At 43.4% G+C, this 14,788-nt stretch overlaps 2 protein-coding genes across 2 annotated transcripts; one reads left to right on the top strand and one right to left on the bottom strand.

Annotated features, from left to right (window-relative positions):
* Positions 1-329: 329 nt before the first annotated feature.
* mfsd8l2 (major facilitator superfamily domain containing 8-like 2) lies at positions 330-8,555 on the bottom strand. Its single transcript, XM_061085167.1, has 11 exons — positions 8,480-8,555; positions 8,072-8,257; positions 7,552-7,614; positions 7,328-7,447; positions 7,012-7,091; positions 6,269-6,551; positions 3,722-3,795; positions 2,763-2,976; positions 1,716-1,838; positions 1,436-1,566; positions 330-410 (listed from the first exon to the last, which is right to left on the bottom strand). Exons 1-11 carry the CDS (start codon positions 8,553-8,555, stop codon positions 330-332), a joined length of 1,431 nt encoding a protein of 476 aa, XP_060941150.1.
* Positions 8,556-10,101: 1,546 nt separating this feature from the next.
* On the top strand, positions 10,102-13,906 carry kcnmb3 (potassium calcium-activated channel subfamily M regulatory beta subunit 3). Its single transcript, XM_061083712.1, has 4 exons — positions 10,102-10,187; positions 11,761-11,973; positions 12,798-12,972; positions 13,538-13,906. The coding sequence occupies exons 1-4, from the start codon at positions 10,102-10,104 to the stop codon at positions 13,904-13,906; spliced, it is 843 nt and encodes a 280-aa protein (XP_060939695.1).
* Positions 13,907-14,788: the final 882 nt, after the last annotated feature.

The raw sequence follows: 14,788 nt of genomic DNA, 5'->3' as shown, positions 1-14,788 counted from the left end.
AAAAATAATGGCTTTCATCTTCAATTGTGGCCCCCGAATATTCAAGATGAGAGCAATGGTGCCCCCTTGTGTAAAATATAATCAATAGTCTGGCGTTGAGAGTGCATACAAGGTAGATTCTAATAAAAAAAATCTCCTGACAGCAGAGATTGTGTCTCGCTTAAAACGTACTGCATTTCACCTCTGTGTCCTGAAGAGAAGCTTATTATCTGAATGTTTTATTCCACACACTCGTACATTCTCCCTCTGCAGCAGACTCCTCTCCGAAGTGAAGGGCATCCCCTCTGTCCGTCTTCGGCCTGTCCTGCTCTGTCAGACCCACTGCGGCTCTATCCTCCGCTGTCAGAGCTCTGGGCGCACTGCACCGCCCTTGCCTCGGTCAGCCGCTCGTAGGACAGCGCAGCCATAACCTGCAGGAAGATTTACAGCGTGATGAGACTTCAGAGAATATAGAGGGCACTGAGTAATAAGCAGATGCTGTCAAAGACATGCTGACTTGAGGATTTCTCTGGGAATCACGGCCCTCAGCTACTGTTGTTCAGTGTGCTTGTGTGAAAAATGATGTTTTAATGAATGTTTTCCTTATGGGCCGCAGCTTTGAATAGTTCCAGATGGCTTAAAGTATTAAACTGTTGTCAAATCCAGAATCTGAATTACAGCAGGGCTCCCGACATTTGGGAGGGATTCGTTGTATTTACCACCTACAAGCAAAATTGATTTGTCATTGTGTAACACCACTGATAGATCCAGACTATAGCTTGATGATGAGTTTTTGATTTGTACTATTTTCATCCAAATGAATACGAGATATATTCATTCAACAATTTTTGCTGAGCTGTTGTTTACAGCTGTGGCAAGTTTTCTTTTAGAAAACAACAATTATGATGTTAAGGACAGTTCCTGCTATTTGACTGGTACTACGTATTTTATTATGTTTCTAATATCAAAGTTGTGACCATTGCATGAGACTCACACTCAGTAGCTGGCAGATCGGATTAAAGCACAGTATAACATTTTGTGACACATGTATTTTCTTTTCTTACAGAGACTTAGCTGAGACGTTGGATAAAATTTTCTAATTTAAAATTTAAAATGTTTTCATAAAGAATGACTGTACTTATAAGCATTACATTAAACATTTGATATCACTCTCATAATTGGATATGTGAGTTTTGGAGTTACCTTAAGAACACACCTCAGTTTGCTATTTCCCACTGTTTCCAGCATATACACTAAGTGAACCGACTGCTGCTAGTAATGTCTTATTCAATGTGCAGAAACAAGTGCAGTCATATCACTATTCTCCACTGAAAGAAAGCGAGTAGGTTTATTTCCCTAAAATGACTAATCCAAACTACTAATGCACTTCATCATGTTAGTACTTTTCTTTCTGTCCAATGCTCTTAAATATTTGAAGGATGGGTGTTCTTCTTACTGTGATCAGAATGAGGAGAGCTAACATCATGCCTAGCATTATGTACAGATTATCGGTCAGTCCTCCAGCCCACAAAGGACCCAAGATGGTGGCCAGGCCCCCGACTGAGCGTCTGACTCCTTGGCTGAATCCTTCAGGTGACACACAGACACAAAGAATGAAAGGTTACATTAAAATATTGACTGAAACTACAGTACAGATAACCCATATACACCGAGCAGTAATCTTTTTTTTCAGTATGTTGGATTGTGCAAACAGCACCCAGGTAAAATTAGCCAACCCTGTGTTTTCTCATCGGTGACTTTGGAGAACAGAGACACCTGAGACACGGCCACGAAGGGAAGGCCCAGCAGCTGCAGAAACACTGCGATGATGAAGGCCGTCAGCTCCCATCCATAACCACCTAAAAGATGGAAAGATAACACCACCACATTACTTTATTACAATTGTATGGAATGTATTATTTAAAAAAACACATTTGCACACCGATTCTCATACACCTAAAATATATATATTCCGTAAATCGCAGAGCTGTTGAATTACCATTTTTTGCTGCACATTATTTCTCATATGATTCAAAGTGATTCCAAGACAGTTAATTTTCGAGTTCTCCAGCCTGTCTTCTCTGGGTTTTTAAGTTCCTTCCACAAACGGGTTGGCGCCAGCAGAGATGGCTCTATCTGTAAACCAAACCCCTGCCAAGCTGGCAGCCGTTCCATTTCTGTTCTCTGCTGCTTTGCATCATGCACATGTTTGTGTGAATCTGTGCCCACTCATACTGTTGGATGTTCTGGCCATCAAAATGCATTTGAAACCAATGCAACATGTCTCTTATGGTGCGAGAAGGAAAAAAACCCTCTTTTTTCAGGTGTCTGTCTTGTACGTTTTGTTTCTCAGTTTCTTGTCTGGTGTAACAAATAGCAAACAAATAGAGGATATGCTTTAACAAATAGCGTTTTTGTTTAATAAGATTACTGTAATCCTTTTATATGTACTCAGGCACTCCCCAGCTCCAGCACCTGTTACTTATAATCACAGTGATAAACGTGACGAGCCGCAGCAGACACGGGCCAACATGAACATACAGACTCCAGTTTGCCTGTGTGATCTCCGTCTGTCCTGCCAGAGCCCGAATGATATCGTTTACAGGGCACATTCACTTCAGCCCTGTGTGTAACCCAGTACGGCTCCACTCGGCTCTACGCATCAACACCAGTCGCACACAAAAAAGGGATTTGGCACAGAACTCGAGTCAGTTGTGAGTCTGTGTCTGGCTCTGCGTGTGTGTCTCGCTGTGTTTGTGTGTTTTCCCGCGACAGGTTGGCACCTCGAGGGTCGCTGAGGAAGACGAGGGACCAGATACAGGCGATGCAGCAGATGACCAGGCCCACGGCCAGCACCACACGGTCCGCCACCTTCGAGCTCAGCCAGCGCACGAAGAAGAAGCCCAGGATGACCTCCACCCCACACAGGCTGTACATCAGGCTGTTGCTCAGCTCGCCGAAGCCGAAGTAACGCTGCGTCAGGGGAGTCACCATGGTCTGGGGGGTTTCAGAGAGATGTGCACAGGGTCAGTCGGTTGGATAAAGGGATTCAGTCGAGGAGGAGATTCTTATCAGGGCTGAAACAGGCAGCTTTTTAAATCGATCAAAGGCGTCAGATGAAGAGAGGTGTTTTGTTTTGATATTAAAATGAAAGTGAAATTGTATAATCCATGTCAGCACTGTGTGACTATTCTGTCATTTATCAACCAACAGCATAGAGACTGATCATGTTCATTTGTTTTATTATGAGCGTGAAGCACTACTTAAAGGTTCAGTGTGTAGAGTTTAGTGACATCTTGTGGTGAGGTTGCATGTTGCAGCTGAATACCGCTCACCTCACCCTCCCCTTCCAAACAGGAAAGAGACCTTGTGGTAATCTTCAGAATTCATTCAAATACCGGCAAATTTAAATTTCAATATGTAACATTATATCACATGAAATTTAAAGTATTTATATATAAAGGGCCCATTCTAGGGTAAAAAATGTGTACAATTTCGGTGATTAAACACAAGTGAAACCATCAAAAGGATTATCTTATTTTCAATTTCTGCCAATAGATCCCTTTCAGCTAAATCTTACACACTGAAGCTTTAATTATCATTTTTATTAGAAAGAGTGCAGCTCTCTCTAGGTGGGGCTCAGATGGATGCAGTGTGGCTGTAGCTCTGGGTGAAACAGTGAGACGCTGTGTGAAATGTTTGGAAACTCCGGCTGATGGATCTCCACGATAACTGCCCTCACCTCCAGCGCTGTCTGATTGAAGAGAGTGATGAACTGAGCCGTGAGGAGCACAACCACCTCCTCTCTCAGGAACTCTGCAGAGCGAAAGAAGAGATATACTGAAAAACCGGAGGAACCAAACAGAGAATCATAAAACAAGCTCAAGTGGCAACGTTAAATTGAAAAAAAGTTTAAAGGGAAAAAGAAAACTTGGACTACACGAGGGGGATGTTTGGACTGAAAGAGGCAGGTGTTATAAATCCTGGCTGCTTGGTCATGTTGATCCTCTCATCCAATAAACTATTTATTAATCTACAGAACAGTGAGAATTTTGTTTTGTCGTAAACACATTTCAATAAATTCCAAATTGTGGTACCAGCTTTCCCTGGAACAAAAAAATCCCTTATGGACTTGGAGAGCAGGAAAAATGAGCCGGGCTTGATGCTAAATTTGGGAGCATGTGCCAGATGGCTGTAGGAATGGTTTGATATAACAGTGTGTGATCTGCTGTGGTTCAGTTCTCTCAGTTTAGTGTTTATATCAGTCACATGATTTCATTTTTCTATACGCCTGCATATACAGTACGTTCAAGTTGGTTGTATGTAAATCTGCATTAATCCGGCTTTAAACAATGATGATATAGGTTTAAAGGGGCCCTCAAGTGGCTTAATATTACATGATAGAATAAATAAAATGAAAATAAATGCAGCAGAGATCAAGATGGGTTGATATTCCAAAACATTGAATTCTGCATTTCCCTGAATGTGTTTCTTTGGGCAATTCTTGCCTCGTAAGAGTTTACCTATATGTAAAACTGCACATTCCCAGATGATGTCTGGGAAAATACAGTTTTACTTTAGAGCTGAGAATTAGACGAGAATATTGATACCACTTTCTTATCTGTACATCTAATATAATGCCAGAGCCAGCAGCTTAGCTTAGCATAAATACAGGAAACAGCATCACTTACAGTTCAAATGTAACAAAAAATACTCGGATAGCTACTTTGTCCAGGTTCCAGACTTTACGTTAAGTTAACGGTCCCCTGGCTTGAATAAGAAAAATAAAACAAGAAAGACAGTTTACAGACCTTTCAACCGTCTCTTTAAACCACAGACTGTAAATAAAGATCGACTACAGTAAGGGTCATAAACCCCACCCCCTCCATGTTAGTGGATGGGACTGAGGCCAAACTGAGTTCAAAGTAGATGTTGAAAATGTGTTTGATTGATCCAAGAAGGTTTCTGTCATTTTAAGTAGTTTTTATCACACTGCTGTATGTTCAAGTGAGAGAGGATAAAATATGGTGATATGTGAATGTATGTATCAAATATTTGAGTGATTATTTAGATACTTAATATTTAAATATAACTAGGATTTCATATATCTGTAGAAACACTGATACACTGATACTCCTCCCAAACAAGAACTAAAAATAATCGAAAAATTAAAGATTTTCTTTTTCCTAAAAGATACACAGCAAGTCAGAGAAGATCAATAATTCACAAGAGTGAATACTAGCTACACCACAGCGGCTGACACACACTCAGTACAGCACAGTATATGCCCGAGCTGCAGATATTCCTCTCGTTTTTCTCATGAGTTTCTGGTGTTGTAGGATTTCTTTAAAACAAAGCAGAATCAATGAGAAGGATGTTACCACATAACCAATTCTTTCTCCATTTCATCCACAAGTCAACCACAGCAAAGCCAGTCAATAAAGGAGGAAGTCTGCTATCCATCCCTTTGCCACATCTTCAAAGAGTGAGAGAATCGATATGAGAGTCTGACACATGCACACACACACAGAGACACAAACGCACACACACACACAAACACACACACGCACAAGCGGGCACACACAAACACACACTCAGATACACTTGCCATTCTCCAGACCTCTCTGAGGAATTCTGTGTGGTATCAGATTTCGGGTGTATTGATTGGACGTGTGTGTATGTGTCATGTGTATGTCAGAGTGTGTGTGTGTGTGTGTATATATATGATGTCAGGTGTCCTACTGGATTAGTGTTATAGTAAGTTTACATGGGATGCAAGCAGCGATTGTGTGCCACTATTGATTAACTTCCTTTGTACTTTGTTAGTCCCTCTCTCTCTCTCTCCCATTGTCTCTCTCCCTCTCTCTGTCTGTCTGTCTGTCTGTCTGTCTGTCTGTCTGTCTGTCTGTCTGTCTGTCTGTCTGTCTGTCTGTCTGTCTGTCTGTCTGTCTGTCTGTCTGTCTGTCTGTCTGTCTGTCTGTCTGTCTGTCTGTCTGTCTGTCTGTCTGTCTGTCTGTCTGTCTGTCTCTCTCTCTCTCTCTCTCTCTCTCTCTCTCTCTCTCTCTCTCTCTCTCTCTCTCTCTCTCTCTCCCTCTCTTGCTCGCTCTCTCTCTCCCTTTGTGAGAGTGTGTGTATTTTTGTGCGTTTTCAAAAAGAATCAATAGAGCAGATTGGAGACATGTCCATTGGCAGTGACACCTCCTCCTACCGGAACCTCTCTGACAGACACAGGGCAGTGGAAAACTTACAGTTATTGCTGAGGACAGACATTTCAAACCTGCTGTCTCACCTCTGCTGGCGCTGAAGTTTTTGAAGGGGTTCGACGCCGCCGTGGCCTCCTGGTCGAGCTGCGTATCTGACAAGGCGTGGTTCTCCAGTTGGTTGGAGCTGACGGCTCTGTAGGTGTGCGACAGATCCTCGTTGGACTGCATCAGTGGCACCTCCTCATCATCATCTTCCTCCTGTTTCATCTCCAGGATCATGGCTTCATCTTCTGAGGTGATGGGCGGTAAATCCCAATACAAAGCCAGGACAACACACTGGAGCAGCACCCACAGCAGACACATGAAGATCTGAGAGTATGAAGACAAGAAAGTCCTCAAATAATATCTAAATTTAAGTTCAAACATTTTTATTTTCATGACACCAGAATCCTAAAAACCTATCATGAGTAAAACTCTAAATTAATTATTCTGATAGAGTTAAAGTAAGCATTTTTACCAGGCACAGTGAAATCAAGAGCGACATGCTCTTGATGGGCATAGAAGAGCTTTGTTATATCTAATTTAAGCCCACATTTGTGCTACAGTTGTTTTATTCAAAGACGTGTGAGATGGAAATAGATCAATGTGGGTTGTTACAGGCCTCAGAATGTCTTGTATTTCTACAGTGTTTTGTATTCTTTCAGAGGAGCAGAAAGAAGAAATCAACACATTTGAGCGCAGGATGCAGAGAAACTATTTCTGACGATTGCTTTTGTATTCATGAGGCTCCTGGAGAACTTTAGATTACTGATTATCTGGATGCTGTTACCCCAGGAGACGTATACTTGTTCACAACAAAGGGCCCCAGTTTGAAATCACACAGCCGCAGGAACAGGTTGAACGCCGGCCCTGGAGAGACAGGATGAAGTGCTGTAAAGAGGAAATGGAATAAAAACAGGGGATGTGCAGAAGCAGTATAGCCTCCACCTCGGTGATTTTATCATACGTCCCTTTCTCTCAGTTGAAACTGCACATCAAAGAAGACAGCACAAAATCCTTCCGTCTCAGAAGACAGGGGAGGTGGAGAGAGGTGAAATGACACCTCTCTCTGTGGTATGATGAAGGGAGTGGGGGGGGGGACTGACCGACAAGGAGGCCAGCTTGTCGACAGGCCATGATTGCAGCAAAGATACCGGCACGCTCCTCTGGCCGAGTGCTCTGAGTCAGGAAACCAAAGATGGAGGATCCCGCTCCTGCTCCGACACCTGAAAGGAAAACAGCTTCTGCCTCAAAAAGTCGAAATTTTGCTGAAACACGTGTGATTGTGTACGTGTGTGTGTGTGTGTGTGTGTGTATGTGTGCACATCACCTGCCACAAGCCGACTGCATAACAACAGCCACTTTGAATATCCAATAAAATACATGAAGTTACCTGCGAACAGAAAAGATATAAAACACATCTTCATACAAGACTCAAAGTTGTTATTGTTGTCTTTTATCTTGATTTTACCTTTAATACAGTTTTTGTCAGTTTTGCCAGCAGGGTTTTGCTTGAATGTTTAGTCACCCATGCAACCCACATTCAACATATTCCCATAATGCATTGTAAAGACTAGTCTATAATTAATGGTCATTAACCGAGGGGTTACTTTAATCATGCACGGTGCAGACAGTGGTTAAGAAAAAGGCCAATTTAAATTGCTGCAAAATGAAAAGACATTTTTTAGCCGACCATCTAAAGCTCTTTACAGTTGTTAAGATAGAAACCACATTATAGTGTGTGGTGAGTGCTAATTGAGACAGAGCACAAATATGTGTTACAAAGAGTCTCATAACAACTGACCACACAATCTCTGTTGTGTGATTTGTCTCATGGTGCGACTACTCACCGACAATCTCAAAAAGATTGGAAAAAAGGATGATGGACTTTGTCGTTTTCCACCGATCTGACCAGAACCCGAAGAGCGGGCCTGTAAGCAGCCCACTCAAACTGAAGGCCGACAGACCCAGACCCAGGAAGTAGGGGGGGGCCTCCAAAATCTGCAGGTACCTCCATATCGTAGGTAGAATGACAGCTGGCTCCACCACAGGCAAATAGAGGATGAGCAGGGAGGAAGAGGAGGGAGATGTGTAAATGACAAGCTTCATTTACCCAGAGGAAAATATATTTGAATTACATCAGAGGCCATGTCCTCTTTGATATGAGCTCACAACCTAAATGCCAAGCCCATCTGTATTTCAGATTGCTCCCATGAGACCATTATCTTGTGTCTATAAAGCTGCCATAATGAACTTACCGTACTCGATGCCGCTCAGCATGAATATCAGTCCAATGGTAAAAACAGTTTGTTTCCTCTTTTGGTCATTATCCATCGTGCCCAGTGGTGTGCAACCTTTTAAACACGGAGCTCTGTCTGCACATGGTCAGAAATGCTCTTCAGACACATAATTAGAAAAGAGGAGACACCGTGGTTGCAATTACGGCTGCTGGCCCCGGATAATCCCGGAAATTTGTCATGCGATTGTAGAAGGCCAATTCAGGACTTCACACAGATAGTACACAGAGGTCGTATAGAGGAGTCTCAGCAGGAGGGAGATATGAAACCGAGGGCAGAGCACCTCCAAACAGCGCTGGAGACAGAGCAGTCCACTTTAAATCATGCAGTAGTCCATTGCCATTGGTCATCAATGTTAAAGATGAAATTCTATTAGAGTCATGTCCGCAGTCCAGCAGTCCAGCAGTCCAGCAGTCCAGCAGTCCAGCAGCCCAGCAGTCCAGCAGTCCAGCAGTCCAGCAGCCCAGCAGCACGCAGTGTCAGGGACGAGCCAATGTCTCAGGTTACCAGGTGAGGTAAAGTACACTGAGCTTCATACATTTTTAATCTTGTTTTCTTCAGTTTCATCAGAAACACTTGAGTCTCACACAACCCTGTGGAGGAATCTGTCAGGCCCGTATCTCCACTTTTTGCAGATGAAGATCGACAGCGTTGTTGTTTTTTACAGAAAATTGCCAGTTCACAAACACAATAAATAACAAATAGTTACGAAGCCAAACAAGCAATAAAAATATATCAGAGGAAGCGTGATTACATTACACGGAGATGAAAGGCTAGATTGTGTGATGAAAGAATGGATCCGAAATAACACTGTATTGTGTTGAATACTGAATAAATTAGATGTGACACACTGTCTGTTTTGTTGAATGACTGGCTCCATTTCCAAGCTGCTGTGGGTTCCTACCCTTGGGCTTGTTATGTTAAACAGAACTGTCACCAATTTAATATCGCCCCACATGTTTTTTTCCAGCACCACATGAATAATACAAGGAGTTTCAGTGGTTTGAATACCACATAAAAAACCCGGTCACCATCTTGCTTGTGTCAAGACAGTCCGACAGGTCTCCAGATCAACAGTCGGGCGGCCTATTGAGATGCCGGAGGTCACGTGTGTTTGTGTATGTATATTTACTCTGTGTGTGTAAAGGTGCTTGATTTGAATTACACACTGAAAGTCTCCTCCCTGTCCTGCTCTGCTCATTCTGTGCAAAATAAAGTTAATCATCACGGGGGGGGACTCAGCTTTTCCATGACAAACTGCTGCATGCAGCTGAGCCTCACGGGCCCACTGAGAGGCCATTAGCATCCTACCTGCCTTACCTGAGGCGGTTTCTATGGAAACACACATGAGGGTGGAAGGTGTTGTTGCGCTCACCTTTGAGCCTTGGTAAACAACAGGGAGTTCCCCAGTGGATAAACTGCAATCTAGTCCAACCAGTCATTCACTACGCTGCACTGGAGCCAGTGGAAGATGATGAGTGAGTCGCCGAGAGAAGGACGTTTGACTTTCTGATAGACAGGAGCTCGTTCGGTGCCTGTACGGACTCGGGGCTGTAGGAGGTGGCTGCCATATAGGAGAGAGCATGTTCCTGAACGCAGCTTCTCCCCGGAGGTCGTTCAACATCCCCATTAACATCAACCTGCAGGGTGCTCGCAGGCGGCAGACACGGTAAGAGAGGAGAATCGACTGGGCCGGGAAGCAAGTCTTTGAGAACACTGCCAGGGGTTCATTATGAGGGAAACACACAGGTGAAGTGTAGCAAAGTTACTCATTCAGGCTTCTGACTCTTGGGAACTTATATGCGTGTGTGATATTCACAATGCAATTTGTATTTTAATATTAATAAGGGATTCCACTGATTTATTTTACTTGTCATGCAGACTATTAGGTGTTTTTAGCTTCTGTGGCTCTGGAGAAAGGTTTCATAGGACATATCCTTAAAGATGTCATCAGGGTTATCAGTCGGAGTAGTGTAGGGGAACATTTCTCCTTTCAAGGGTTTTACAACATCCTTCGAGGGTCATACTAAATTACGGAACACAGAGATCACGCTATCACACTGACTAGTAAGGGTCATAAATCCTGCCTACTCTATGTTAGTGGACAGAATATGAGTCACAATAAGACACATTTCAAAGATGGTTTCGGTCAGTTTGGGAATCACATGGATGTTTGGTCAAGTGCTCATTTTTCTGGTAAGTATAGTTTTAGTCATTTATTTGATGCTGTAAAAACGAGGGTGAATCGTCATGACTGACAACTGAGACTGACTCATGATTGGATGAGGGCATATACTGTATCAACTGGGCCTCACCTATAGGCAATACTGCAACTCTGGCTCTAAATGCACAAGATAACACCCTTTTCACATCTTGCACATTTCAGCTTCGTTTCTGGATCGAGGGCGGAGGTGAAGAAGTGTTGTCCATTTTTATATAAAGTTTGTCTGCACAGGACTAAGTTTTTTGAAAAGAACTGCACACTGCAGCAGATTGCCCCAAACAGGGATCCTTCAAACTTCTCTGCTATATATGGATGTAACGCTCTGGCAGCTCCCACATCTGTCACTAACTCTCCAAACTGGACCTGATGGCCCAGCAGACTTGAGAGAAGTTGACCTTTTTCGTCTTATGCTTGGACTCAGGACTATTCTACAGAATAGTGTGAGGACCAGGTAGGAAAAAAACTGAGAGGAGGAGCATTTTTTCCAGTTTGCAGTTAAAGAAAAAAGATGAAATACTTCTTTGTGAATAAAGTTGAAACATAATGGAATAAATTCAACTCCTCTGGTCTAGTTAGGAGTGACTGGCAGCTATGTGGGCTGAGTGTTACATCCTAGGGTGAATGGTGTAACCAGAGATATCCTTGCATTTGCCCATCACCATTTATTAAAGGATGCACAAATGAGGACACCTCTTACAAACTGCTGCACAAGATTCTTCCAGTTTAAACTCAAAAATACATTTTAACTAGAACTAAAATCTAAATCAAACTAAATGGTTTCAGATACTTTTTTTGTATTTTCTCCCTGAGGAAGAATCATTCTGTTTCAAAGAAAAGGATCAAGTCACGAGTCGAACATGAGAGTTGTTGATGCATCGAATCACAAATGAAATCTGAATCATTGTTGGATTAAATCATGGTGGCCATGCATCTGTCCCATCTGGATTTGATAAATTAAACTTGAACTTGATGCATGTATTTGTGTGTGTGTGTGTGTCTTTGTGTTTGAGCGACACAGGGACATCCTCCACACCTCCTACTCCTCTGCAGTGCAGGAGCAGGAGTGGAGCCGAGGGGCGGATGGACGTGGAGGGCAGAGAGTTCGCTCCCAGATGCAGGTGTCGAGTGTCGGGGAGGACAGAGCCATTCTGCTGGGCTTCACCATGATGGCCTTCTCCGTGCTCATGTTCTTTGTGGTCGGCATCAATATGGTCAAACCCTTTGTCAAAAGGTACACTGCAGGAAGAAAGGAAGTCATATGGTAGACAATAAAATGACTTTTATTTGGTTTTTAACAGTAGTAGAAATTTGAAATTACATTTTGTTCTAAATTTCAAAAATAATTCATTATAAAAATGAGTAAATTATGTAATATTTAGCTATTGATTCGATTTTAATTGACTAATTAATTGTTGAATTCAAACCCAAACAGGGATATTGTATTCACAGTGACGTGAAAAAGCAATCCCTTACATTTGTACATTTGTGTTGGTTTTTTAAGATATTTGTCTCCATGAAAAATGCTGTAGGTGCTATAGAAATAGAAAATAATAATTTTTTTTTATCTTACATACGTACACCTTGGATTTTACTGGCACAAATTGGCTTCCATAAAATGTGCAGCCTCATTTATTACCAAGATTGTCAGACCATGTCCCGAATCCATGCTTCCATGATACCAAGTAGATGAGTAGTATTTTTGGTGTTCACACTAGAAAGGTGACAACTACACTCAGACATGATTCATAATGCATCCTAATGATGCCAAAGCTAGGAGTCATCTTCTGTGCACCACGAGTGTCAGAACTCAATGTCGCAACGATTCAAGCTATAGCTGTTGAGATATTTCAGTCGTGACCACAATGCTGACTTGACTGATGGGCAGACTGACATTGCCATTCTTCGAACCCCGAGCATTGTTAAAGCATGAAATAAAACCAGGGTACACAACAGAGATACAGCGAGAAACAAGCAGTGGCTTCCTGGTTTAAGTCTGCATGTTTCCTGGATGTGAGGGTCGGGTCTCCTGAACGTTTCCTGCCTCTTGTTTTTCAGTGACTGGAAGGAGGAGGCCAGCTGTGTGCTGATGAAGGCCGACATCCTCTCAGAGTGGGTGGACTGCCGGGGTGTGAGCACCGTGCCGTGCCTCAGGGTGATGGTTAACCTCACGGGCTTCAATCAAAGTGCTTTTCTACACTTAGATGAAGAATCCGTCCTGCTTGCTCCTGAGGTACTACGGTAAAGTCCGGCACGTAGGTCTCGCCTATAGTTTCATGAGCCTCTGGTTTGGATGAGCCTCTCACTAGGTGAGGCTTGTCAAGTGGCACATGGGCATGAAGGTTACTTTGCCTGGAGGTGGATCTGAGCATTAAAGGGGACATATAGTGCTTTTTCAGTTTCTCCCTTTCCTCTTTCTTGTGTGTTCAAAAGTTCTGCAGAGTTCTGTTTGGTGAATGGTGATTTTGCTTCTCGGGATTCAGAGTTTTCATCAAGCTGGGACAAAAAAAAAACACCTAAGAAAGAAGCAAAGAAAAAAGATAAACAGACAGGACACTAAAAACTAACATCACTCTGATTCCTATGTTTGTCTGAGTAAGAATTGCTCATCTTCAGTCCCACTCACAGAGACTGCATGAAACAATCTGACATTTCTGTGCAGCAAACGGAGGCCGAGAAGGGCTTTTCCTCTTTTGACCTTGTAGGTCGTCCCACTGATTGCAATCAGCACTGCCAACAGGGACAGTCAGCACGATAATGGAGATGACACTTCTTGAATCATCTCTTTTCTTTCACAGTGTTTCTACATACCCAAATGTCAGATGGACATTACAGACCTTCAGGCTGAAGTCCAGCGAGTGAAACAGATGCTGGACGCTCAGCAGGGGAACACGTCATCGTGCTTCACCGACCGCACAAGACACCCCGGGGATGTGATCTTGAGCAGGAAGTACACGCTGGCGAAGGCCCTGTTTGCTCTGCTGTGGCCCTGCCTGATGCTGGGGGGTGGAGCTCTGCTGGTGGGCCTGGTGAAGCTGACACAGTACCTGGCTCATCTGTCCGCTGAGGTGTGCAGTGCCGCTGCGGAGGACAGCCTAACGTTGAGATACACCCAGGGCAAACTGTACAGACTCCTACGAAGGTCCAGCCTGCAGTCGCCATCTTGACACAGTTGGTGTTTACGCTGCCATAACTGTACCAAGCCAAAAGAGAAGTGGACAGATTACATTAGCCCACAGAAACAAGTTTGTGGGGAAAAAATGTAATTCTTCGATTTGGCTACAGAAGACTGTAATGACCTAGCCTGACGTTGTTTACTCATAATTCTAGTCAGAATATTAGTCTGATACTGCTCCATTGGGCTGTGATTATGGGGCGTGTTTCAACCGAACCAGGAAAATAAATGCCTCTTCGCTCAATTGGATAGACCTACAACCAATCAGAGCAACGTAGTATGTGACGTATGTTAAGCGACGCATAGTTGTTGTCAGCAGAACTCAACTGCACGCACACTGGAAGAAGTAGAAGAAGATGAGTCAAAATCTCTTTCAAAATATGCTGTCGATGTCTTCTAAAACAGACTCAATGGCAGCATCTACACATCTCAGCTCTCCAGCGGCAGGCATGTTTGTGGAAAACTAGTCAACCCAAGCGCTCTTTGATTACATAGTTGATTAAGTAACTGTTGATCATCTGTCCATCATCGTATAAAGCCCGCCCTGACAATTTGATTGGTCCGAACAGCTTTTGTTCCGAGATAATTTCTCCCCAACGGAGCGACTCCAGACCGAAAATGTTGTGGGCGGGGCTAAGTTCGTCTGGCACCCAGGCTAGTAATGACCCCAAGGTCGAGGACTCCCCTTTCAGCCACAAGTTTCTTAATTGTAGGTGTGGTTGAGGACTGGAATGTTTATACGTGTATGATGTGCCTGAAAGGGGGGGGGCTAATACCATTTCCCTGGGTCCCCTAAGTGCCCTGAAACACACCTTGCCACACCTCTTTCCCCCCCACCTCATCTGTAGTTAACGGGCCACAATAGCGGCCATAC

The sequence above is a fragment of the Limanda limanda genome, chromosome 13 (assembly GCF_963576545.1).
Source record: "Limanda limanda chromosome 13, fLimLim1.1, whole genome shotgun sequence".
NCBI classification, from domain to species: Eukaryota; Metazoa; Chordata; class Actinopteri; order Pleuronectiformes; family Pleuronectidae; genus Limanda; species Limanda limanda.
The sequence above is the reverse complement of the archived record's forward strand: the minus strand, read 5'-3'. Positions and strand labels throughout refer to the sequence as shown.